This window comes from Lepisosteus platostomus, chromosome 1, assembly GCF_059453375.1.
Source record: "Lepisosteus platostomus isolate fLepPlt1 chromosome 1, fLepPlt1.hap1, whole genome shotgun sequence".
Classification (NCBI taxonomy): Eukaryota; Metazoa; Chordata; class Actinopteri; order Semionotiformes; family Lepisosteidae; genus Lepisosteus; species Lepisosteus platostomus.
In genome coordinates this window covers 11,010,425-11,035,205 of record NC_142611.1, presented here as the reverse complement: position 1 = coordinate 11,035,205, position 24,781 = coordinate 11,010,425, and the positions used below count along the sequence as shown (strand labels likewise).

Below are 24,781 nucleotides of genomic sequence, written 5' to 3'. Positions count from 1 at the left end.
GAAACGCAAATGAAGAGTGCACCGTATTCGAAGAAAAAGTCAGTCCATAGAACTGGCCAAGATGTAGAATGTGTTGTTTCTAAAGGTGTTTTAACTGACACCATCATTTCATTACTGCCCTCCAGATGGTGTGAATTCGGAGTGTGTCGAGAGAAAATTGAATTCTTATGACTCTTAATTTTGCTGCTTGTCAAATCCTAATCCAGAACTCTACACTCTTTTAATACTGCCTGTGCAGCGAAGCACACTGTTTTCCAGACGTTTACAGTGTTTCTTACTGCATGTGTTGTGTGAATGAAAAGAATTGTGTATCGTCTGATTTTGGTTGCCATGGACGGAAACTGAAAGTTGGTAAAAAGGTAATAAAGTGGTCGTGTGTTGTTGGTGTCTCTGACCCCATGAGTGGGAGAGGTTTGTTTGTATGATCTGGGCGGCAGTTATGTTTATGTTGCCTTTCTTAAGGCTGTGTGCATGTGAAGCAACAATATGTAACTGGATGACAAGGTTGGAAGTTTAGGTCTCACGATTAAGGCTACTACAAAAGGCACTTTACATTTGTATTGGTCTGTTACATGTGAAGATGCACATGTATATATTTTTTTTTTACTGTACTGAAAAGATTTATTTTTGTGTTTATGTATTGTATGCAAATCACCTTATACATGGGGATTTCTTAATAAATAACGCCCCTCTGAAAAATTGCCCCTGGTGTGAGTGTGGACATATCTGTATGTGGCCTGTGATGGACTGACGTCTCATCCTCTGTGTATCTTGTCTTGTTCCTGATGCTTACTGAAATAAACTCCGGCTCGCTTATGACCCTGGATTGGGTGAAACAGGTAGAAAATGGTTGGATGGAAGAAACTTTGTTCTGATACCGATTTCAAGTGAATATTTTTAGATTACAGATAGCAGTGCACTCTTCACTTCCTCCTGCAGCTGTCCCTTGGTTCATGGGAAGCTTTTTATAAAACATTGTGCGTTCAGTGTCCATCTGGCACACAACACTTCCAGAGAGCAGAAGTGTTACCTCTCGGTTTGAAGAGCCTGTTGCATGATGTTTACAGCTGTGCTTGTTGTCTGATAAAAGCAGTTAAACTCCCATGGCTTTCTGCTGGAGCTGAATATCAATGGCAGACGTGATCCGCTGGATTTGTTGTTAGTGCTTAGACTCAAGGCGCAATTAAGATTCAGGGCATAACTAAGAAAAATACAAAAAAGGCAACTGGAAAAAAAAAATCTTCAATGCTGATCTCTGATAAATGCTAGGAACATGCTGTGAAATAAATTTGAACCATTGAGGAAATGTGCTTTTCAAAGGGCGAGTTAAGTGTGGCACGCGGTAAGGTTAAAGGGAAACACTGCAGCAATAGAGGAGCTTCATACTGTATGTGGTGATTTGCCATCAGTATTGAACATAATGTCTTCCTCATAGCTCGTTGTTCTTGGGTTTTTCCATTCGGTGCTGTCTTCAGTGGGAATTGCATCCAACATTTTACCGTCACATCTGCATACAGACAGAAAGCACTTAGAATGCATCTGAAGAAACAAAATGACACATTTGGTTGGTCTGTTATAATTCAGACAATGCTGTTCTTTCATTTATGGTGACTTGTTTGCCACATTTGTCACATTGTCACTAGGTAGTTGTCTACTGAAGGAGTTAAGTAAGGAGAAAGAGAGCACTTTATCAAACAAACAAACAGCACCTACTGTAGATATAGAAATGGAAACTTTTAAGGCCAACAGATATGCATATGATGCAATGGAGGCTTAAATAATATTTTTTTCAGCATTTCAACACCAAGTGAGTGGTAAAGGATGAAGTAAAAATGAGAATCCTTCAGGTAAAGTTCTGAAGTTTAGGGAAAATGCCATAATGGGCATCAAAATAAACATATCACTCTATACGTGTACTGTGTGTTTTAGAGCAATATAATACACATTTGGCATAGTGAGTAGATGCATTTGCTTGATGTTTGATTAATCATTAAACCACCTCGATGATGAAGTGACCTGATGAGATCTACTCTGTTTACAATTTTGATAGAAGAGTGCAGAGAGGAACCGACAAGGCCACTTATCAAGAGCACAGGGCCTTTGGGCTGCCTTTGTTTGGAGCAAGATCTCAGTGGACCTCCCAAATTGCCAGCAGCCATATCACTCTGCAACTCACAACTGGCAGCCCACTGAAGCTCAGCAGGTGTGAGCCTGGTCAGTACCTGGATGGGAGACATCCTGGGAAAAACTAAGGTTGCTGCTGGAAGAGGTGTTAGTGGGGCCAGCAGGGGGCGCTCACCTGTGGTCCATGTGGGTCCTAATTCCCCAGTATAGTGACGGGGACACTATACTGTAAACAGGCGCCGTCCTTCGGATGACACGTAAAACCAAGGTCCTGACTCTCTGTGGTCATTAAAAATCCCAGGGCGTTTCTCAAAAAGAGTAGGGGTGTAACCCTGGCGTCCTGGCTACATTTAACATTGGCCTTTATCAATAATGGCCTCCTAATAATCCCCGTCTATGAAATAGCTTCATTACTCTGCTCTCCTCCCCACTGATAGCTGGTGTGGGGTGAGGATTCTGGCGCACTTTGGCTGCCATCGCATCATCCAGGTGGGGCTGCACATTGGTGGTGGTGGAAGGGATCCCCATTATCTGTAAAGCGCTTTGAGTGGAGTGTCCAGAAAAGCGCTTGTATATCAGCACACTTATATATACAATATATAAGTGTAAGCAATTATTATTATTATAAATGTAGAGCCAAGTCCTTTGTAGTGATGGGCAAAGGCGTTCTGTAAACCATCCTGTGGACATCACTGAGTACAGCACAAACTGTGCAGAAAGATACACTACTTAATGTGCACAGCAAGCCAGTCATTGGGGATCTCCACATGTGATGATCTGTTTAGGAATGTCTAGTTGCTACAGGACTCGTACTTGTAGGGATGGATGAATGATGCACTAATCTCCTTTGAAACCTTTATCTTCTTAAGGCCTACTTTCAGTTGAAAAGTAGATTAACAGTTGATTTCAGCTTTAAAATCTGAATGTAGGGATTTTCCTAAAGTTAATCTGCCACATTATGACCCTTTTCTGCACTGAGGCGATTTGTAGGAGGTGCTGAGCAGATCTTATTTACCTTAATCTCTATCTGGTAAACTCCAGAAAACAAGATAGTCTTTACCTGATGGATGACTAATAAAAGGGAAATCTGCTGCTGAAATACTTCACTTTGACTGCTATTTGTGCACGTCTTGGGCATCTTTGCTTTTATTTTAATTTGGGTCATTTTGGATAGTGTAGCTCAAGGAGTAACCTCCAACAGGATGGTGCTTATTAACCAGCTTGCTCACAGCTCAGTTTGTAAATGTGAAACTGTTGACACATTCCTGCTTCTTTGCACCAGCCTTTTACATGAGTGAATTTGACCTCTTTTGCTGTTTACTGTAGATATCTCTTAGACCAAGGTTCGAGATGGAATGGGGTCACAAGTTTGCTGTAAGTTGGATTTACTACAGAAATTGCTGTAGTCGCTGAGGTTGCTCCAGGGTTTAAAGGGTGGAGAGAATAATTGAATACACCCTTTTTTGTGTCGCGCTCTGGGCGGAGTCACGAGTGCCTGCGTTTGTGTCGCGCTGTGGGCGGAGTCACGAGTGCCTGCGTTTGTGTCGCGCTGTGGGCGGAGTCACGAGTGCCTGCGTTTCTGTCGCGCTGTGGGCGGAGTCACGAGTGCCTGCGTTTGTGTGGCGCTGTGGGCGGAGTCACTCGTGCCTGCGTTTGTGTGGCGCTGTGGGCGGAGTCACTCGTGCCTGTGTTTGTGTCACTCTTTGGACGGAGTCACTCGTGTTTGTGTCACTCTGTGGGCGGAGTCACTCGTGCCTGTGTTTGTGTCACTCTGTGGGCGGAGTCACTCGTGTTTGTGTCACTCTGTGGGCGGAGTCACTCGTGCCTGTGTTTGTCGCGCTGTGGGCGGAGTCGGGAGTGCCTGCGTTTGTCGTGCTGTGGGAGGAGTCGGGAGTGCCTGCGTTTGTGTCGCGCTGTGGGCTGAGTCACATTTGCCTGTGTTTGTGTCGCGCTGTGGGCGGAGTCACGCTGTGTTTGTGTCGCGCTGTGGGCGGAGTCACAGTGTGTTTGTGTCGCGCTGTGGGCAGAGTCACGCGTGCCTGCGTTTGTGTCGCGCTGTGGGCGGAGTCACGCGTGCCTGCGTTTGTGTCGCGCTGTGGGCGGAGTCACGCTGTGTTTGTGTCGCGCTGTGGGCGGAGTCACGCTGTGTTTGTGTCGCGCTGTGGGCGGAGTCACGCTGCGTTTGTGTCACTCTGTGGGGCAGAGTCACGTGTGCCTGTGTTTGTGGCACATGGGTGAAACCTAAAAAAATAATCAAGTGGACGCTGAGCCCTGCAATATTCTTAGAAGCACCTGTGAAGAATGTATGCTGTTTTTTCAGATGCTATTTCATAAGAGATTTTACCAATTCAAAGGAAAGTAGAGTGAAAAACAAACGTCTTCACATTGCAGAGATGATGTATACTGCCTGGGCTCTGTTTAGGCTATTGATCTCTGAGCAATAGGAAGGACTGGTTTTAAAGATGGCGGAGCTCTTTAATGAGAGCCCTGGGCTAAATCAATTTCTTCCATTACTGCGGCACTCTGCCGGGGAGTAGAAGAAGGCAGGGAGCCGGCCACGCTTTATTTTGAGAGAGACTGTCCTGCAAAATGTTTGGTCAGCTCAGTTTTCACTCTCTGTCTAGGCCTCACAGTTTCTCTGTCCAAATGCTTCCGAGGTTTGCGGTACAATATGGCATAAAGATTAACAGCTGTGTGCACAGTTTAGGGCTTCTGTACTAAACCTGCACGGAAAATATCCACTGTCCTTGCTGTATGTAGGCAGCTTGATTCCAGATGCGTTGTGCAAACTTGACGTGTTGCTGGTTCTTCATGGTCATCGACTAAACAGGCGCATTGAAATAGGTATTCATTTGTTTAGTTAATGGGAGGCATGCAGGCTGCTGTGTGTGTGTGTGGGGGGGGGGTTGCCACAATAATATTTCCGAAGTCAGTTTTTCTGCTCAAGGTAATTAAGGTAATGCCTGCTGTGTGCAGTTTCCCTCTAGCCCTCGTTAGAGAGGGGTTGCAGTGCAGTGTCTGTGCTGTGCAGTGTCTGAGGCTAAAGGATGCTGGTAGCAGGACAGCTACAGCCTGTCTGCCCAGAGGAAGAGAGACCTTGTAAGTATAAGGGTTTCTACATCCTTCAGCCTATCCTTGTGTTTTCCTGTGTTTTTTTCTAACCTCACTGTCAGTATTCTACCTCTTTTGTAAGCTTTCTAACGGAACAGCAGTATGGTGATGGTTATTTTGTTGTGTATTGATTTTTTGGTGGCTTTTGGCTTGTTCCTGAATGATTTGAAATTTCGTGTGACTTGTGTCTTTTTATTTGAGCGTTGGTGTATGGGACGTCACGGTGGCACATTGCTGCTTCTCAGCTCTGGGCCGCTGCGTTCAGGACCTGGGGCCGCTATCTGTATGTTCTCTCGGCGTTCGAGTGGGTTTCCTTCAGGTGCTCCACTTTCCTCCCACAGTGTAAAGACAGACTGGTAGGTGGACTGCCCTCTGGCAAAATTGTCACTTGGGTGAGTGTAGCATGCCTTGCTCCCAGTGCTTGCTGGGATAGGCCTCAGCTCCCCCATGAGCTTAAAAAATGGATGGAAGTTGGGGTGTGTGTCGGACGTGTGATGTGTAGATTCGACATACAAGAGCTGTGATGTGGCCGTGGAGCCTTTACTCCTTAGCTCTTCTGCATTTATAATGAATCCTTGAATCATTGGTCGATTCTCCTGCAGTTCAACCCATGGAAATTCTCCTGTGATTTAACCATTGTTTTATCAGCTCCAGGTTGCCTCTACTTTGCAGATTTGGGCTTATGCTACAGGTTACATGGTTCTTGAACGCAGGGAGCCATAGCCCAGAGCGCAGCTTTCTGCCACAAGTATAACAGCATGTGATAAGCACAGGGTTTTTTATTTATCTCTCAGTATAATAGTTCATTTACTCATGACCTTTTCATTCCCCCTGTAAGAGTCCTTGTAGCTGTACTAGGAATGATTGTCAAAGTACTAGACCAGCTTATTTATTACAGGATCAATGGTCTCTTACAGAATAGTGACTGAACACTGAATATTGGCTCCTGACTATATCAGTGCACTGTTGACCCTCTACATACTTGTGTGTTGTATGGTCTTTTTCAATAGCCAGTCTGAGGCTCCAAGCTTTGGGAGACCATGCTTTTCTATTCTGTTGTGTCCCTCCAAGACTACGCATTGGTATTTCAGCCCATGTCAGATCTTGCAAATCATTTGGCACATTCAAAACATCCATCTTATTACTATGTTGCAGCTGTAGCTTTTAGTTCTGTTTGCCATATTTGAGTTTTATGTACAGTATATGGTGTTTCTGTTGTAGCGTACAAGTGCATTAAGATACCACATCTCTTACAATAAGACATTGAACATAAGACAGTGAATTTAACACCAGCAGGTTCCATGCACAGACCTCTTATTGACCATACGGAGCTGCTTTGTGCATTCCAACTGTAAGATATTGACTCTTCATCTGTGTTGTTTGATCTAGCCAGTGCGGTCATGAACCAGAGTGAAATCACCACAGGGGGTTTAGAAGAAAAAGTTTTGAACCCTCCTCCCTATTATTTTTCTTTCTTCTTCTCCAGTATAAGTGTAAAGAAGGCATTTCATTCGAGGAGTAAAGCAGTCCATTTAAGCTATGATTAAACAAAGCTGTTCAGTAACAGAAATGTCCTTGTCATAAGTAGCTAAAACCATCATGAAATGTTATGAATATGATACCTAATTTCTGTACTGTGGTTTACAAGCTACCTTCAAAAGTTATGAAATTTCTATTTACCTAACAGTTTGTCTCAAATACTATGTATAACCAGTAATGGTTTTCAATATAAAGTACAATATTAAGACATGTTACTTTATCTTTTAGTGAACTGCCAGGCATTTAGCTTAATATAGCTTTGGCCTGTCGAATGGTTTAATAATTTATCTTCAGAAACCTACATTTAGCCATCATGGTGATAAAGCTAGATAACCTGCAGGGTTTGTCACTCACGCGTGCTGTGTTTGTCACTCATTGTCACTCTGTGGGCGGCGTCATGGTGTGTTTGTGGTCACTCTGTGGGCGGCGTCATGGTGTGTTTGTGTCACTCTGTGGGCGGAGTCAGTCATTGTCACTCTGTGGGCGGAGTCATGGTGTGTTTGTGGTCACTCTGTGGGCGGAGTCATGGTGTGTTTGTGGTCACTCTGTGGGCGGAGTCATTCATTGTCACTCTGTGGGCGGAGTCACGGTGTGTTTGTGGTCACTCTGTGGGCGGCGTCACGGTGTGTTTGTGTCACTCTGTGGGCGGAGTCATGGTGTGTTTGTGTCACTCTGTGGGCGGAGTCATGGTGTGTTTGTGGTCACTCTGTGGGCGGCGTCACGGTGTGTTTGTGTCACTCTGTGGGCGGAGTCATGGTGTGTTTGTGGTCACAATCTGTGGGCGGAGTCACTCATTGTCACTCTGTGGGCGGAGTCATGGTGTGTTTGTGTCACTCTGTGGGCGGTGTCATGGTGTGTTTGTGGTCACTCTGTGGGCGGAGTCACTCATTGTCACTCTGTGGGCGGAGTCATGGTGTGTTTGTGGTCACTCTGTGGGCGGTGTCATGGTGTGTTTGTCACTCTGTGGGCGGAGTCACTCATTGTCACTCTGTGGGTGGAGTCATGGTGTGTTTGTGGTCACTCTGTGGGTGGAGTCACTCATTGTCACTCTGTGGGCGGAGTCATGGTGTGTTTGTGGTCACTCTGTGGGCGGCGTCATGGTGTGTTTGTCACTCTGTGGGCGGAGTCACTCATTGTCACTCTGTGGGCGGAGTCATGGTGTGTTTGTGTCACTCTGTGCCTGGATTTGTCACTCTGTGGGCAGAGTCAAGCTCTGTTTGTAACACTCTGTGGGCGGAGTGGCTTTTAGCGTGTTTTTGTACCTGTTTTTACAACTTCGATGGGCGTTTTAGTTACCCAAAGCACCCTAATTGTTAAATAACTTCAGTACATTTCCCTTCACTTAGGATCTCTTTAGCTACACTATGCATTAAACTCCTGGAATACTAAGAGAGAAAAGTAAGGGACATTTAACTTAGAATTTTTTGTATCTGGGCCCAGTCCTTTTGATGTCCAGATACTTTTAGGTCACTCGTGGGGTCTCACGATTTGCACATAGTGGTAAGTGAAACTTGGTCCAAAGAGGGGAAGAAAATCCAGTTACACCCCTACTCTTTTCGAGAAACGCCCTGGGATTTTTAATGACCACAGAGAGTCAGGTTTTACATCACATCCGAAGGATAATGCACAGTGCAGTGGCATCAACTGTAGAGGCTCGAATGAGAAGACTCTTCAGTCAGGCTGGCTTATCAAGTGATCCAGGAGTGTCTGAAACCAACTAGTAGCTGCTAAAAGCTTGTCTGACCCATGTGATCCCTGTCATCTTCCTAGAATAGGAGCAACTGACAAACCAGCTTTGGCAATTAGCCTCCCTTGTGTTTTGCAACGACATGCTGTAGAGGTTTTAGTTTGATGTGCACTGTCGCCCTTTCCTTGGCTCTTGTCACCAGAGAGGGTAAAATCTCAAGCTCCAAATCAGCCTCTGACTGAGGATTTGCCGGCTGCAGATTCCTCGTCAGTACAGCTGAATTGTACTGCGACGCCAGTGAAGACACTTGTTCGAAGTGCCCTTGGTGACCTATAGTCCCAGACATGTCGGCTTTGAGTCTGGGTTACATCTCTAGTCATCTGTGACCAGTGTGTTGGTGCTAGCTATTCTGCCAGCATTTTGGGGCTCGCAGTGTGAGAAATTGCTGGTGGCTCCAACTAATTTTTAAAGGAAAGCAGGCGTAGATCTCGTCTCCTCCACTTGTTGGTATGAGGGTTGGTAAGCAGTTCCACATTTTGTTGGGGGTATAAGAACTGAGTAACTTAAGAATGTTTGAAATACAAGCAATGACAGTAGGGTTGTTCAGCCTGTCTTACTCTTAAGGTTCCTAATAATTTATTGATTATGGGGTCTTGGATGCATGTTTTGTATTGCTGTTTTACTGGAATGTCCATTTTCTGTCAAGTTTGAGCTTCTTAGCAGAAGAAACCAGTTTGGCTGGAATATCTTGGTATGTGTTGGTGTTCATGATTCCACCTGTTGTAAAAAAGACTCCATGACCTGTAGATGCAAAACCACCCCAGAACATCATAATCTAAGGTGCAGGTATCTCAGTTCACAAATTCCAAATGTATGTGATAGATCAGTTGAAACCATTTTGGTGACATCTCTGGTATTGGTTTTTGTGTGTTATTTTGTGAATTCTCACTGAAACGTACTCCTGTTTGAATGTATTTTTATATAATCTCAGTCCTTTTCATGACTCGTAGGGTCTTGTTTTTATATTTTTACCTTGCACTGCTCAAAGAATGGAGAGTACTTGCCATGAGGTGTGTCATATAAGTTCGTTTTGTAAGTCAGATTTATTTGGTACACTGCAGCTTTAACTAGCAGGAGCTGGCCTCATGCGTTTCTAACTCTGAATGATTCTGAGGTTCAGCGGTCTCGTGTCTCCCCTGTTCCCCATGTCACCATACCTCCTGGTTGTGTTTCGGTGTTGGTGTAGGTGTCAGTTTTGTGTGTGCGAGCTCGCTTTGGCGTCTGCGCGGTGTCTCTGCTGTTCCAGAAGCTGCAGGATTGCCTCTCACTGTGGCTGGGGTCACGTGACTTTGTGCTCACTGATACTGCAGGAAAGATGATCTTCAGGTTGCTACGACAACACTACTGTATGTGCCTAGAGGAAGGACTTTCCAAATGATCAGTTTCTTTGCCGTTTAACACTACCCTGGGATGACCGAGTCTGCATGACCCAGACAGGAAGTCTGGCTTGTAATTGTTTTTCCTGCTAGCCTGCGATTTAAAAAAAGAAATAAAAAGCCTCCTATGTTTTTATTTTTATTTTTATGCTAATACAGTACGTTTTTGCCATGATGCTTGGAAAAGACTACATGCTGGCCATTGTTATTGTTAATTACGAGGGTAGGTACGACTTTTAGTCTTAAGATGTGCATGCCAGTGATTTTCATACGAAAATATATTGGGGAGAGGGTTAGTATGCTCTGTATTCCTGTTGGCACCCAGCAGACTGGCGTAGTCAGATAATAAGTGAACACTTTGCTGTGGCAAGACAGTTTTACAACTGTGAAATAATGATTTTGAGCCATTGTAGGCTGCAGGGATCCTATTTTAATACTTAAACTGTTCAGTGCCTTGATGTACAATCTGAGCGGGCGTGTTCCTGATCTGCTTTGCTAAAAGAGAGACCTAATCCTGATTTAAAGCACAGAAGCCTCAAACATGGCAGACATTAAATCCTCTGGCTGTTTAACTTGTGTATGGTCTGAGACTGCAGGCAGTTCTCTCAGTGCGGATGATGCTCTTTTCTGCTCGTGCTACACTAATCAGTATATTCTTATCCCTGATTCTCAGAAGGTCCTGGACCCCCAATTTAGTGGCCTAAAGCTACAGTACATACCACACAACCTGTTAACTCTTCTTCCCAGAGTGCAAATTGAAGGTGTCAACCGTCCTTATGTCCTGGTACTGAGTACCGGTTACTGAGGGGGCTAATGGGTTTGCAAGAGAGTCTGGAGATCCCAGAGTCAGCCATATCTGAACCCTGGACACAGCTCTAAAGTTAGATGGTCTGATGGTCTGCAAGATGTAACCATATGGCGAATCATTGGGATGTGTAGCTTTCTCTGAGACTTGGGTTTGTTTGCAACGTGTTACTGTTTCCAGGCGATTGTTACAGTTGTCTTGGCTATAAGGGCACAAGCTTGTTTCCTGTAGCCTGTTAGTTCAGTTACAATTTGAACACCAAAAAACACCTGGAAGCAGATTATGACTGTATTACTGAAGTCATATTTAATTGTTTTTCTAGCGTTTTCCCACACCGAGCCAGTTGACGGTGAAAAGTATGAAAATGACTCCCGAAATCCTCCTTCAATGAGTTGCAAAATGTAGTAGTCAAAACTGAGTGTTTGAATGTTCACAGTGCTTGGTGTGCTACATTCCATTGTGGTTTCCTGTTCACAACTTGGCCATTTCAGAAACGTTTCTTGGACCTTTTTTTGTGTGACATGTCTCTTTGCATCTCCCTCCCTTTTCTTTTGCTAAATTTAGAGCGACCGATTATTTTCGTCGTAGCCACCCAATTCGGGAAGGTTAATTGTGTCTTTCATGTCTTGGCTCACAGCTCCTCATTCCATGAGAGGAGGAGGTAATGTAAGCATGCACCTTACTCGTTTAACACTTCACAGGCATAACAGCCCACTGCTGGAGGCTCAGCGCCTGTTGGAGGAAGATTGCTTGTCTCCTCTTCTGTACCACAAGTGCCTGGGAATTCGCAGGAGTAACTGTGAGCCTGAAGAGCCCTCGTCAGCTATTCCCAGTGCTCAGCTTATCGTGCATTGAGGCTTGAGAAGTCCTGGTCGCAGTCCGATAATGACATGACCCAGGCTCAGACCCACGATCATAGAACTGAGCCTGGTTGAGCCACCTGGGAAACAACTCTCACTCAGTGAGGGATTCTCTTTACCCGCAAAGGATAATTCACACCAATCCAGTGTAGGTCGTTCTCAGTGTAGGAGCTGAAGCCTATTCTGGCAAGCAGTTGGCGGAAAGCAGAGTTGGGACACCAGTCCATCACAGGGCACAAACAGACACAAGTAGTTTTCCCAGAAGCTAGTTAACCTCCCAGTATGTCTTTGGACTTTGGGAGGAAACTATAGCACCTGGAGGAAACCCACACAAACCTGGGGAGAACATACAAACTCCACACAGATGGCACTCCAGGTCTGGATTTGAATCCAGGGTCCCAGTGCTGTGAGGCAGCAGTGCTAACTACTGCCCGGGATTCAATCAGCACAACTCAAATGCAAGTTGTGCTCAGGCCCAGTTCCGTTTGGTGTCGCATTGATGAAGCGAGCACTAAAGAAAACAAATCTCTTCTTCAGGTCCTGCAGTTTCAGCTGGCCTGTCAGCTTTTTTCACGGTTTTGTGACCGCTTCCAAAGGAATGAGGCCTGCTGTGATTGTGAAGCAGGGACAATATGGCTGAAGTGTGTTTCTCGTTCATTCGACGCATTTCCAACGCATTCTGTGCTCTATGTTAAATACTTTGGATTTTTTTGTACAGAGCACAGTGTTAAGTGGTGCTTCTTATTAAAGCGGGTACCTGCTTAATTGCTACCACTGAGAAACTAGCCCAGGGCAACCCCTGAAAAAACCTGGAAAGGGTTATCTACTAATTAATTGGATTAAATCACTTAGATGAATTTACAATGAATATCTAAATAGTTTGCTTTTCCAACTGTTTTAGCTGAGGAGATCTGTGGAAAGTTGGGTGTTGAATGGTGTCCACTTTAAAGTGGCCAAAACACTTTAAATAGACTTGCTACATAGTGGGTGTGGCATTATTTGCATTAAGATGCATTGGGGCAGTATTGTATGTCTATTTAAAAAGAGGAATATAAAGGAGGTGTACAATGAACTAAATCAAAGCTGAAATTGTGTGGATTGAAATTGCTGAGATAGCCTGAAGAAAAACTTTTGATCTCGTTCCTCTGGCATGCAATCATTCCAGTCCACTGAATCTTTCTGCACATCGATAGAATATCAGCATTTCCCCCAAAATACCGTTTCAACATTTCCTGTTGAACAGCTCCTTGCTTCCAGAATGTTCAGTAAGCATTCTGGGAGAGACTTTTTTCTTTCAGCTGAAAATCGCGCTGCTATTGGGTTGTACGAAGGTGTGATGTTGTGGGACAGTGGAAAGGGCAGAAAGGAAATCCCATTTTAAAGTTCAATTGCATCTGTTTTACAGAACAGGAGTGGTGCAATTCCACTGCCGTTGTACACAGCCCTCGATGGTTTTTATGGTATCATCTTATGAAGGGGTTTCTACTAGGAGAATTTCCAAGAGGCTTCAGCGGTAAAGGTCTAGTTTCAGAGCTCAGAATTGAGCTCTACACTTATGGCATTGCGGGTTTCTGTAATCCATGGTAATGCATGCTCTGGCATCTTCGGGTCGTATCTTGAACGCTCGCTATACTCTTTTCTCTCTCTTGCCTATTGTCTTCTGTTACCATGAGACGTGCAGCAAGTTTTTGAATCTTCACCATAGCAAGGAAAGAGTCGGCCTTTGTTTTCTTGTGCTTTTCTAAACCAGTGAAAAACAAGGTAAATGCCGTTACATGCTTCTCTGCCTCATGCTGTAGAGTATTTCTGTAGGGCAAGTGACAGTGACAAAATATAAGACCTTTTTCATTGCCGATGTTGTATCATGTTGGAAGGCTGGAATAGGAAACGGTGGGCCTGATTTGGGAGGGCAAATTGTACACGGCCTTGTTTTCGCAGTGTAATAAAATGGTGTTCTGTGGTGCCAGAGTAAGCTTGACCTGTTGTGAGGCAGTGACTCAGCATCTAGCATCTCAGCTGGAGAGAAGCTTGTTAAAGCAGTTGGCATCCTCTCACTGCTGCCTAGAACATTTTCAGCACTTCATCTGAATGAGAGGAGAATGGCAGTACATCCCAAGGACTTGAGGGACGGGCTGGTAAATCAGTCTCTGGGTCCGTACACAGTGTCACCCAAGTGGCTTCTTTAATGAAAACCCTTTCCTGGGCAATGGTCCCCAGTAGTAATAATAATAAGAGCTTACATTTCTGGACACTCCACTCAAAGCGCATTACAGCTAATGGGGATCCCCTCCACCACCACCAATGTGCAGCCCCACCTGGATGATGGGACGGCAGCCATAGTGCGCCAGAGCGCTCACCACACATCAGCTCTCAGTGGGGAGGAGAGCAGAGTGATGAAGCCGGTTCATAGATGGGGATTATCAGGAGGCCATGATTGGTCAGGGCCAATGGGAAATTTGACCAGGACGGCGGGGTTACACCACTACTCTTTTCAAGAAACGCCCTGGGATTTTTAATGACCACAGGAAGTCAGGACCTCGGTTTTATGTCTCATCAGAAGGACGGCGTCTGTTTACAGTATAGTGTCACTATTACTAGGGTATTAGGACCCACATGGACCGCAGGGTGAGTGCCCCCTGCTGGCCCCACTAACACCTCTTCCAGCAGCAACCTTAGTTTTTCCCAGGAGGTCTCCCATCCAGGTACTGACCAGGCTCACACCCGCTTAGCTTCAGTGGGTTGCCAGTTGTGAGTTGCAGGGTGCTATAGCTGCTGGCCATAAATATACAGCATCAGTTGTTGACCCGTGATCAGACAGGGCCATTGGATGGCAGCCCCAGCCCTAGCAGCCCATAAAGGCTAATTGTTATTATATAGGATTAGAGGCTGTTGCCAGCACCAGCCAGGATGTTGAAAAGGTTTGCCAGTACAAAAGAAAGTGCCCACGTTTTCTGGAAATGCCAGAGCCGAGAGGAGGTCGCAGGGCACTGTTTCTTAGAATCAGCCCCATCGCTGCAGGTCTCTGGAGGTGGGAAGGAGCAGGGATACCCAGGAGCTGTGGTGCTGACCGTCATGCTGCCCAGGTTGTGACATACTGAGAGCAGTAGCACAGCCGTGGTGGTGGACAGCATGTGAAAGGCCATTGTGTTCCTCACTGGCACAGGATTATCCAGAGGGTGATCATGCGAGTCAAGTCCTTTTCCTGTTCCTGCCGGTGTCTGATTCTGTTCCCCTTAAGGCATTTTGAATGCTTGTATTGTTCTATGTATCAAAGCTTTCCTTTTGGCTTGAGAGTTTTCCTTTGGGGTTTTGTTTTCACTCTGCCGGTGTGACCTGCGGGCAGCACTGCAGAGAACCTGGTGGAGCTCGCACGATTGTCTCCTTTCCCCCCCGGCTCAGCGAAGGGCAGATTCTGCACAGTGTCGAAGAGGTGGCAGGCTGTGGTTGGAACTAATATATTTTGGTCCTGGGAAGATTAAGAAAGGCACATGTCAGGAACATGCAGATGTTTTTCTTTTAACCCCTACTTTGTGATTTGCCCTCAACCCTCCTCTACCAGCATGATATGAAGCCAAACTATACGTGGGGTCAAGATATCTGCTTCTTTTCAAGCCAAGCTCCTTCTTTTCCAAGTGCAAAGCTCAAGTTTCAGCTGGTAGGTTAACATGGCTTTCACTGGTAAAGTTGTGAGCATATAGGTACCCTCACTGGCCACACAGAGGCGCTGTTCAGCAGTGAGCTTGCCCTGCCCTGGAATCGATCCAAAATCAGCACGGGTGGTGCTTCTCTGTTTGGGTTATCTCTGCCAGAGCTGGCAAATGACAGTCCAGAACAGAACCTGTGATCTCGACCCCTCTTTTATTTTTTTTACCTTCTTTTTCAAGCATTCGTCTTCAACGTATTTTTTTCTTTTGCGTTTCGAGTTATTTTATATGGGCAAATAGTTTCTTCGGTTATTTTGCCGTTGTGTGAAACAGGAGTGTAAATGAGCTCGCTTGAGTTCCAGTATGAAGAATCTGTTTCAACAGGAGCTCTTGATTACAAAAAACAAAGGTCTCCCTTCTCTGAAATCTGCCTGATTACATCCCTGGTGATTGAAAAGGGAAATGTGCACTGTTGAGGGAGACCATAACTCCAGAACTGTAAAGGAAAAGGGAGCCTTTTAAAAGTTTCTAAGGAATGGTAATGATCTTTATCCTTTGATTCTCGGCTCTGGTTTTGTATGACTTTGAAATGGAAAAAATATTGAGCAGAGTTTTGGCAATTCATTACTTTTGCTGAAAGTTAGTCTGCAGAGGACAGGCATTATTTTGAAGTTTCTTTGTTTCATTTCTACCCCACAGGGACTGCTCTCTGAGGAGAGTGATAGAGGAGTTAATTTGCAGTGGCCTGAGGTGGTGGTTCAGTACAAGGAGTATCCTAGATATTAATACAGTAGCGCTGAAGCTAAAACCTTTAAAAATTCTTTATGCTTTCCGGACTCGCAAATTGCACAGTGACCCATATAAGTACTTGGGTGCACTGGGATGAATTTTGAAGACTTTCAGCTTTGTTATTGTGCCTCAAACCTGTCTCAGCAGCCTTAAAACATGTTTGTATCCAAGCAGCAAAAAAATCAATGTATTACAATGTCAATCCAGTCTGCCGAAGCGTTGCTGTATCCAACATTGTGGAGATCTGTGTGTTATAGAAGATGCACAACAGTGTACTTCTGACATGATTCTGTCCTGGTGGGGTCAAAGTCTGGTATTGTTGGTGGGCTGCTGATCTGGCAAGGTGAATTCATCTGCAAGACCCTACACACTTGTGCTTGGGAAGCCGATGTTTCTGAACTACAGACGCCCACCCAAGGATGGGTTCCAGTGCCTTTGATAGCACACACGCTGACATGCAAATGAAAAGTATGCAGGAGCAGACTGCAGTCTTTCTGATGTGTGCATCTTATTGCTTGCTCTTGCTGATTTGTTTTGCATTGGGGAGATTGTACTTCATTGTATTTTATTTTTCTATCCCTTGCAAAAGAGTGTTCCCTGCAGTTTTACAAACAGCTGCTTTTGCACTTGAATGTGTAGATGCTGATATTTTCAGGCTGTAATATTTTGAATTCCAACACTTTCAACTGCAAAAAACATCCAGTTTTTCTGCCTGCTGAGGAGCCTTCGTGTTGTTATTCTGTGATCTTCCCAGGGAACAATCAAACAGTTTATTTTTTTGAGTTTGTTTTGCAGGTAATCACAGATGAGATTTCGGTTTACAGAATGACAGCTCTGTTGCCTGGCAACCTCTGCGATATTGGATTTTTCAAAACAGTCATTTAAAAAATGGAAATGTTTTAGCGTTTTAATAACGGGAGCTCACCTCCTCTCCTTGATTTATTTTTGGGACGCCTGTTTCCGAGTCTTCCAGAGGCGTTTAAATGTTGTCTCTTTTCATCCCACCCCTCCCCCCCTCTCTTGTCTGTGGAGCAGATATATGGAGTGACCAGTCATTTCAGACAGACCCAGACCTACCTCCGGGCTGGAAGAAGATCAACGACATCGCTGGGATCTACTACTGGCACATACCCACTGGCACCACGCAGTGGCAGAGGCCTGTGGCCCCGTCAGTCGACCCCGAGGGCTTGCGGAAGGGCTCTCTGAGTTCCGTTACCCCGTCACCCACGCCGGAGAATGAGGTAGCTCCCTCACCTCTTCCCATACACCCCGAGATTCGTTCCCCCCCCCCAAACCAGAAACGTTCTGAGGAAAAACGGAAACTGAACCGTTTTCGTTGGTGCTGAGGAAAGACGCAGCCAGAGCTATTTCTTGGTGTTGAGGTGCAGCTGGCGGTGGAGATGTGGAATTCACGCATTTGTCCTTTTTTAAGAGTAAAGGAGAAATGTAGGATACAAAGGAACGGGAAAGTTTTCTTCTGTGCCGAAAAGGAAAGAAATGAGACAGGACGTTACAGATGCAGGGCCTTCTTCAGTGGAGTTCTTCAGCCTTCTTCACATACCTGAAGAAGGCTCCAGAGGCAGCCCTTTTGTAAAGAAGTGCCTTCTCTTCTCGGTTTTAAATACTCTTCCATGAGGTTCTCACTTGCCTTGTTTGTGTTTCACTGTTTGTTCTGATACCCAGTTGGGGCCAACATTGCCAGGTCAGTGCCTTTGAGGATTTTGAATAATTGTATTGGGTCCCCTCGTAGTCTTCTGTGTTCAAGAATAACAAGGCTCAGTTTCTTCTGCCTGTCAGGGTAGGAAAACGAAGCAGACCTGTTGATGAGTCCTTAACTTGTCAACAGCTCTTCTGCTTTACTGTCATCACACACATAGAAAGATTGCTTTCCAGTGTTGAATAATGCTCGTGTTTTTATCTTAAATCGCAGGTTGTGCAATAATAAATGTTGGCGACGCACATCATTGCATCTCTTATTCGGCAAATTGAATGTGTATCGCAAGCGTTGCTCCTCTGCCTGTGAAAGGAAGTAAAATATGATTGAATTAGAAAAAAAAAAGCTCATCTTTTCTTTTTAATACCCAGTTCAGACTGAAGGTCACCCTACTGTAATGTGCTCCAAGAGAGGAAACCAGGTTATCATCAGGAGTCAGGGCATTGAGATATGAGAAGCTCTGTCATTGCTTAGGGAATGTTTTATAGGATCTATTTATTTTAAGTCCCACATCTGATTTTCATTCTGCTGGGTTAGACAAGACTGTATTTTATAAAAAGGCCTTTGCAACACACATTTCAACAGCAGAAATAAGAATCCGAATGATGATGTGGTTGTCTTAATGTAGTCAGTTGGGATATTCTTTTTTACTACTACTACTAATACTGATAAAAATAATAATTCCTTACACATATATATAGCGCTTTTCTGGACATTCCACTCAAAGCGCTTTACAGGTAATGGGGACTCCCCTCCACCACCACCAATGTGCAGCCCCACCTGGATGATGCGACGCCAGCCATAGTGCGCCAGAACGCTCACCACACATCAGCTAAAATATATATATATATTAGTAATTTTAGTATTTTAATTTGTAATATACATATTCTAATATAATAATTGAATGTATATTGTAATATTATCCAATGAACAGGAGCTGGGACACTCAGGTCTGACATCACAGGTTGTACCTCTGCTGGGGTCCAATGATTCCATTGACTGTGGTAGCTTAGATGCTTGCGGGTTATTGTGGGATGGTGCCCATCGTGTCCTTGTTCATAGCGTTCGAAAGAAGACTGGAGTACCTGCGAACCTAGGCTGAGAGTCAGTGGAATAGTGTAAATGACTAAGACTAAGAGGTTTTGAAGTGCTAGGACGTTCTAGATAAGAGACTGTCCTGAATGACTTGCAGGTTAGGAAGTGTGTCAAAGCCGTTCCCCCACTCTTAAGAACATAAGAAGGTTTACACATGGGAGAGGAATGTCATTTTGCCCATCTTTGCTCATGGTTTGTAAATCTGTGACAAGGCTACTGAGCATTGTTAAGGACTTTGGTTCATAGTGTGTTTTCCTTTTTTTAAATGTAGAAATGAAAGTTTTTCTTACACACTCACCTGATTTTGGGTCCGATGCCCAGTTGTATTTTTTCACGTCTCGGTGTGCAGATGTCAACCCTGTGAGCGCACACGGGGGAGGAAGAGGAAGTGCAGGCAGACGTCTGCTTTCAAGACACTTGTTACGTTAAAAAGTCACAGGCAGCACGGCCCCCTAGCAGAGATTCAGCACAGATTTGAGGAGAGGTCTGTCCCTTGCCTGGGAGCATGGCCAGCCTGCAAGCACCTGGGAAACCACAAGGGATCCACAAGAGGCCCTGGCCAATTTATCCCACCCTCAGCGGCAATCGGTCGATGGTGTGCCAGCGCTGGGAAAAATCGTAGTGGTATGACTGGGGCACAAACCCATGATCACAGAGCTCAGCCTGCACTCAAACACGTCCACCCTTTGTGGTGTAATATTTGTGTTGGGAGCTCCGTCTATACAACTCCAGCTCGTACATATCGCTGCGTTGACTCATGAGCCATACTTTCATTGTGCCTCGTGTTGCTTCTGAACTGCCATTAGTCTTTTTCAGTGATGTTACTGAAAGTGCTTAATTATTTAACACACCATTGATTATTCACTTTAGGGGTAATAGATTAATGGCTTAAAATTAGTGCTACAAGGAGGAGTCCATGTAAGATGTCTGACTCTTTGGTGTGAATAAGTTATCACAGTCCCTTGTCACTTGACAGACTAAAACCTGAGATCTGTCTTTTAACCCTTCATAAGCCCTTTGATGGCAAATATACTGCACTGTGTCAGTCTAGGCTCTTTTTTGTGAATGGGGGGTGCTGTTCGGTATAGTTTTAGTGTGAACTGGCAGATGTGTTGGACAGAGAAGATTGGATCCTCTCAATTTAGTTAATTTTTATGTGTTTAATAATTCTGGTTAGGAACATGTACCAGTTTCCTGTCCCCAGATGGCAGATAAGACTGATCCAGAAAGAGCGTGTTTCTTGATTGGTAATTGTCACCTGACCCATCACCTTCTCAGAGCTGCTCAGGTGATTGACTGCAGCATCCCCCGCAGCAGTCTGGGGAATGTAGTTCATACGGCGATCTCCATGGTGTGTCATCTAACTGCCCTCTTACAATGTCTGAAAAGAAGTCAAACTAATTTGGGAGGGCCTGGTATTTGGAGAGCAAGTCATGTAACATAATTGTGATTATTGCAATTCAGGATTCAGTAAGGTACCCAAGAACTCCATGGTGAGAACCCACAATGCACAGGGTTCCAAAGAAGCAGGTGTGGAGGCACCCCTGTCCTTAACCCTTCCTGTCTCTGTCTCTGCAGCAGGCCGCCACGCACCATGAGGAGTTGTTCTCCCAGGAGAATCTCTCCGGGAGCGCCACGTCCGAGAGCTCCCTGGAGCCGCCCGCTGTCTCCTCCTCCGAGATCTCCGTACCTTCCTGTGGATTCGTCAACAGCTGCTACTTCGTAAGTGGAGGCCTCTGGCTCTTCCTGTCTGAGGAGTGGGGGCAGGTTGGGGGGTTGCGGAACTGCTCGGGGTCCCACGCAGGGCCGAATGAGAGTTAGTCATATCTGGGGGTTCAGCGCCGATTGGAGGAGAGGCGCGGCCCTCGCTGAGGGGTCTCTGGTCCACTAATCCCACCCTATCAACCAGGAGTGTGCCGTTGCTTGGGGAATCCGAGGCCCAGCTGGCAAGTAGCATGATCTGGGCTTGAACTGGCAACACCCGAATCATAAGAGCTCCACCTGCAATTGGGTGAACAACCTTACCAGTTATAAAGCTGCGTTAGGGATGACGAGAAATGTTTGTCTTGCGTACATTTCTTGTCTTGCTATTGAGTGTGCGGTGCTAATGTGATGCCTCGAGCAGTGTGGCGCGATATTAAAAAAAGCCTCGTCTCCGAGAGGGGCAAATAAGGCCCTAACAGAGTACGGTGGTGCATTTCACCGATATTTGTTCACATGCGCATTCAGAGGAACGTTAGACGTTCATGTCAAATGTCAGCCTGAAAGAGGCATTAACCCTAACCCTGTCTTGCGTGTTTGATTGCTTGTACATCACCAAATTCTTGTGCAGCTGTTTATGAAGAAAGACAGATTGCTGACTTAAGCATCCTGGGTGGGCAGTTGTTTTTTTCCAGATGCCCGCAACAGTCTGTGTAAAGATATGTATATGTACCCTTAGCTTCCACACGTGACCCCTGTTCTGGGCTTTGCTGAGTTTTAAAAAAGAACTTGGGTTACAAAAGCAATCTGTGATGGAAGAGTTATATGGTTGGTTTCTTAAAACTTCATTACTGAAACAAATTAGCAAATTATAACATTAACAAAATAATGAGGTACTTGTTTCCCTAAAACTACAGTATGTAGAACTTTTAAACGAAATGTCAACAGCTATGTGTAAAATGACTGCTGTTGCCCATTGCAGTGTTCTTCTACCTTCAGAAGCAAACCCACTTGCTTGTCATCTGGCACACTCTGCCGAGCTCTCTTTCTGTTTACTGCATGTCTCTGCATGGATATCTGTGGGATGTTTAGGATTTTTGTTGTCCTTCAGTCATCCAACCTCACTGGCTCCGTAAGTGCTGGAGGAATTGTTTCATAGATCGGTTTGGCAGCGTCCTACAGCAATAAAGAGCTCTTCTGAGCAGGATTCTCTCCTAAATCAGCAAATAACATAATTTTGATCTGCCCAAATCGGCACCCAGGCAAACGGCTTCATACAACCCCAGGCTGGTAATATTCAGTGGATGTTTTATTCAGCTTAGTTTTTACAAAGGTCACCATCTGGGTATTTGGCACACTTCTCTTGGTGGCATGCCAAAACGATAAGGTGGTAGAGTCTGTGATATTGCAGATGTTCGTGTCGTGCCCTTCCAGAAGTAACTTGCTCGAAACTTTCTGCTTGCTTTTGTTCAACATGCTGGACGAGAAATGGTTGCCTGGTGTCTCTAATATGCTGACACCGGTATGCTTTCTGCATCGCTGCAGATTTTGCTAGAATGTTCCGGTTTTTTCCGTTGTTTGCCTCCTGTATAAAGCTAGAAGAACATCTCGCAAATGTGAAAAATGGACAGATAAAGTGGAAACTCTGTCCTGTGGCAAATTTCTTAGCCACTCTGCCTTTGAAACTGTAATTAGCAGCTACCAAAATTGACCCATTGAACCAGCCTGGTAATTAAATAAGATGTCCTACGTAACTGAGGTCCAATGGTATTGCTGCGTGTATAACCACAAATCAGAGGCCAAAAGCAGGAACCCGACGTTGAAAACAGAGCTCAGGCAAAACCCTGTGTAGCGAAGGAGGTGCACCACTGAAATACTTCCTCCTGGGATTTCCTCCCATTCATCTTGTCACACAAGACATTTTCGTGGGAACAGTTAGCATCTAAAGCATAAAATAGTGATAGGAACAATACTGAAGTGAAAATATTTTGGGCCACCAAAGGACTGGCCCAAATGAAATATTGAGATATTGAAATATTTATTGAGAAATATTGAGTGGCCAGATATACAACTTATGTTTTGTTGTAGGTGGAATGAGTTGTACTGTCAAGTCACTCCAGTCTTAATATCTTTAAGAATTACGTTGTGTAATAGTTTTCTGTGTCATCATGGACTGGTTGTATTGCATAGAGTAACACAACTGAAGTTGTCGTGGCATGGATAGTATTGGGAACTAAAGCTCATTCCTCTGTTATATTGATTGAAATGAGTGGTAAATTATACTGAAATATATTACGAATTTATTTTTTGGGGGGGAAAGTTCTGGGTACTTTTTGCTCAGTGAGGTTGGCAACTCCTGACAAACCCCAGCCTGAAATGATTTTGCTAGTTTGTATAAAAAAAAAAGCCAGTTGTGGGGATAAGCTGGAGTGACCATTTCTTGGTAGCTCAGACCTCTCGTCATGTCATGCTGCCCGTGCGAGCTGAACGCCGTTTAGTGTGCATGATATATCGGGGAATGCTGGGGGAAGAGAGGAGTGCTTTCCACTGTGTACTCAACATCTCAACTTTTGTAGCCTCACTCATCGTCATTACAGATCATGGCAGAAAACGAAAATCATACCGAGTTCACGCAGGAGGAAGTGAGCAAGGTAGGAATGTGAAGATCTCCTCTCGTTTCCTCTGTAACCTGACAGCCGTTTTCCCACAGTGCTGAGGCTGGCTCTGAGAGGGCGCTTGCCTAAATGTGAAATAAACATTTTTTTTTTCCCTTCCTTGGGCGTGAAGTGACTTGCCCCATTTCCTCTTTTGGGAGTTAGGTGTTGTTTTGTTGTGTTGTCTTTTTTTTATCTTTGTTAAGTCGTTGACATCCAGATGACGTAGTGACTAGGGAAGATACGACTGCAGAGATTGGCCTGTTGTATCACTAACCCCAATCTTGAAATAATGTGCTAATAGCCATGTCTTGTCTTTTTTTCCTTTTTTTATGAATGTGTTTCCCTTCATCTGTGTGAATAACTGTATGTCTAGAAACAGCCGTGGAGTGATTTTGCTGTGCTGAATGGGGGAAAGATTGATAGTGAGATTTGGAAGGCAAGTATGTACAAAACGAACTCGTCGGTCTACGACGATACGGAATGACTTGTGCATGTCAGCTGCTTCATCTGTCCAACCCTCAGTTCTGCTCGGCAGTTTTCCTTTTTTTTTATGTTGCTTTTTTGTTTTACTTTTCGCAGTTTTTGGTTGCAGTGGCTGAGAGAGAAAAAAGGCACTCGAAAAACTTTTTTTTTTATTTTCAAACCACTCAAATGATTTTGTTAATGAGAAGTTTTATTTTTCCTTTGTTCTAATCTACCTGGAGATGATGTTCTAGGCATGTGTTACTCATGCAGTCAGCTTCACTGGAAACAAACGATTTTGGTTTTTGTATGATGCATGCCAGTGCACTGGAGAGTTTAACTAAAGTTCCCACTGTTGTTCATTTAAGGACCTCATTTCTCAGTGCTGAAGTAGCCTTCCTTGCCAAACCCTACCCTTTTTCTGCAGGATCTGCAGGCAGCTACAGTAAACCCAGACCCCAGCCTAAAGGAGTTTGAGGGGGCTACCTTGCGCTACGCTTCCCTGAAACTGCGGTGAGTTTCTTCAGATTTTTTTTTGGAGCTGTCCCACTGCTAGTCGGAGCATCCCTTTGTCTTCCAGATACCTAACCGCCCTCTCCTGCTCTTTCTAGACATCCGCCACATTCAGATGAAGAGGACACCTGCAGCATTAACAGTGATCCTGAAGCTAAGGTCAGTTCTCAGATATCGTCCATTGCCTTATCTCTGGTATTCAAGCCCTTATTCCAGATATTAATAGCTGCTTATATGCAGTTTAAATGTCTTAAATAAAGGAAATTAATCCCTTAATCCTCCTAGCCCTTGAGGTCCCACAGATTATACATTGGGCGCTTAGAAAACCTTGTCCACTAGGGGGTGCCAGAGGCACACATTGTAGAAAGGAGCTCAGAAGCCCATAATGTGATTGCAAATCCTAAAATGAGCGAAGCCCATCCTCATTCAAAATGTCTGTCAGAACCTGCATCCTTTTGACATTCCAGTGTGAAGAAGAGAAAGGAGAATGGCCTGGTACTGATCTTGTGATTACGGCATGCACATTCACATATTTTTCATATCTTCCATCTTTTCGTGAATTTTCCTACTGAATGTACAGTTAATTTCCTAATGCAGCCTACAAATTCTAAGAGGTACACCAGTACAAATCAAATTGGGAGGTC

General features: G+C 44.7%; 1 protein-coding gene across 15 annotated transcripts in view; it reads left to right on the top strand.

Annotated features, from left to right (window-relative positions):
- LOC148677678 (amyloid beta precursor protein binding family B member 2-like) overlaps positions 1–24,781 on the top strand; it is a 140,067-nt gene that overhangs the window by 56,794 nt on the left and 58,492 nt on the right. For 10 of the 15 annotated variants that reach the window (XM_088623457.1, XM_088623437.1, XM_088623425.1 and 7 more), the window contains 6 exons: positions 17,031–17,236; positions 20,383–20,526; positions 23,082–23,156; positions 23,536–23,598; positions 24,052–24,137; positions 24,236–24,296. In XM_088623457.1, coding sequence (XP_088479583.1) covers positions 17,031–17,236; positions 20,383–20,526; positions 23,082–23,156; positions 23,536–23,598; positions 24,052–24,137; positions 24,236–24,296 — 635 coding nt within the window. The remainder of the gene's footprint in view (positions 1–17,030; positions 17,237–20,382; positions 20,527–23,081; positions 23,157–23,535; positions 23,599–24,051; positions 24,138–24,235; positions 24,297–24,781) is intronic. The other 5 variants (XM_088623468.1, XM_088623505.1, XM_088623518.1 and 2 more) reach the window with 5 other exon arrangements.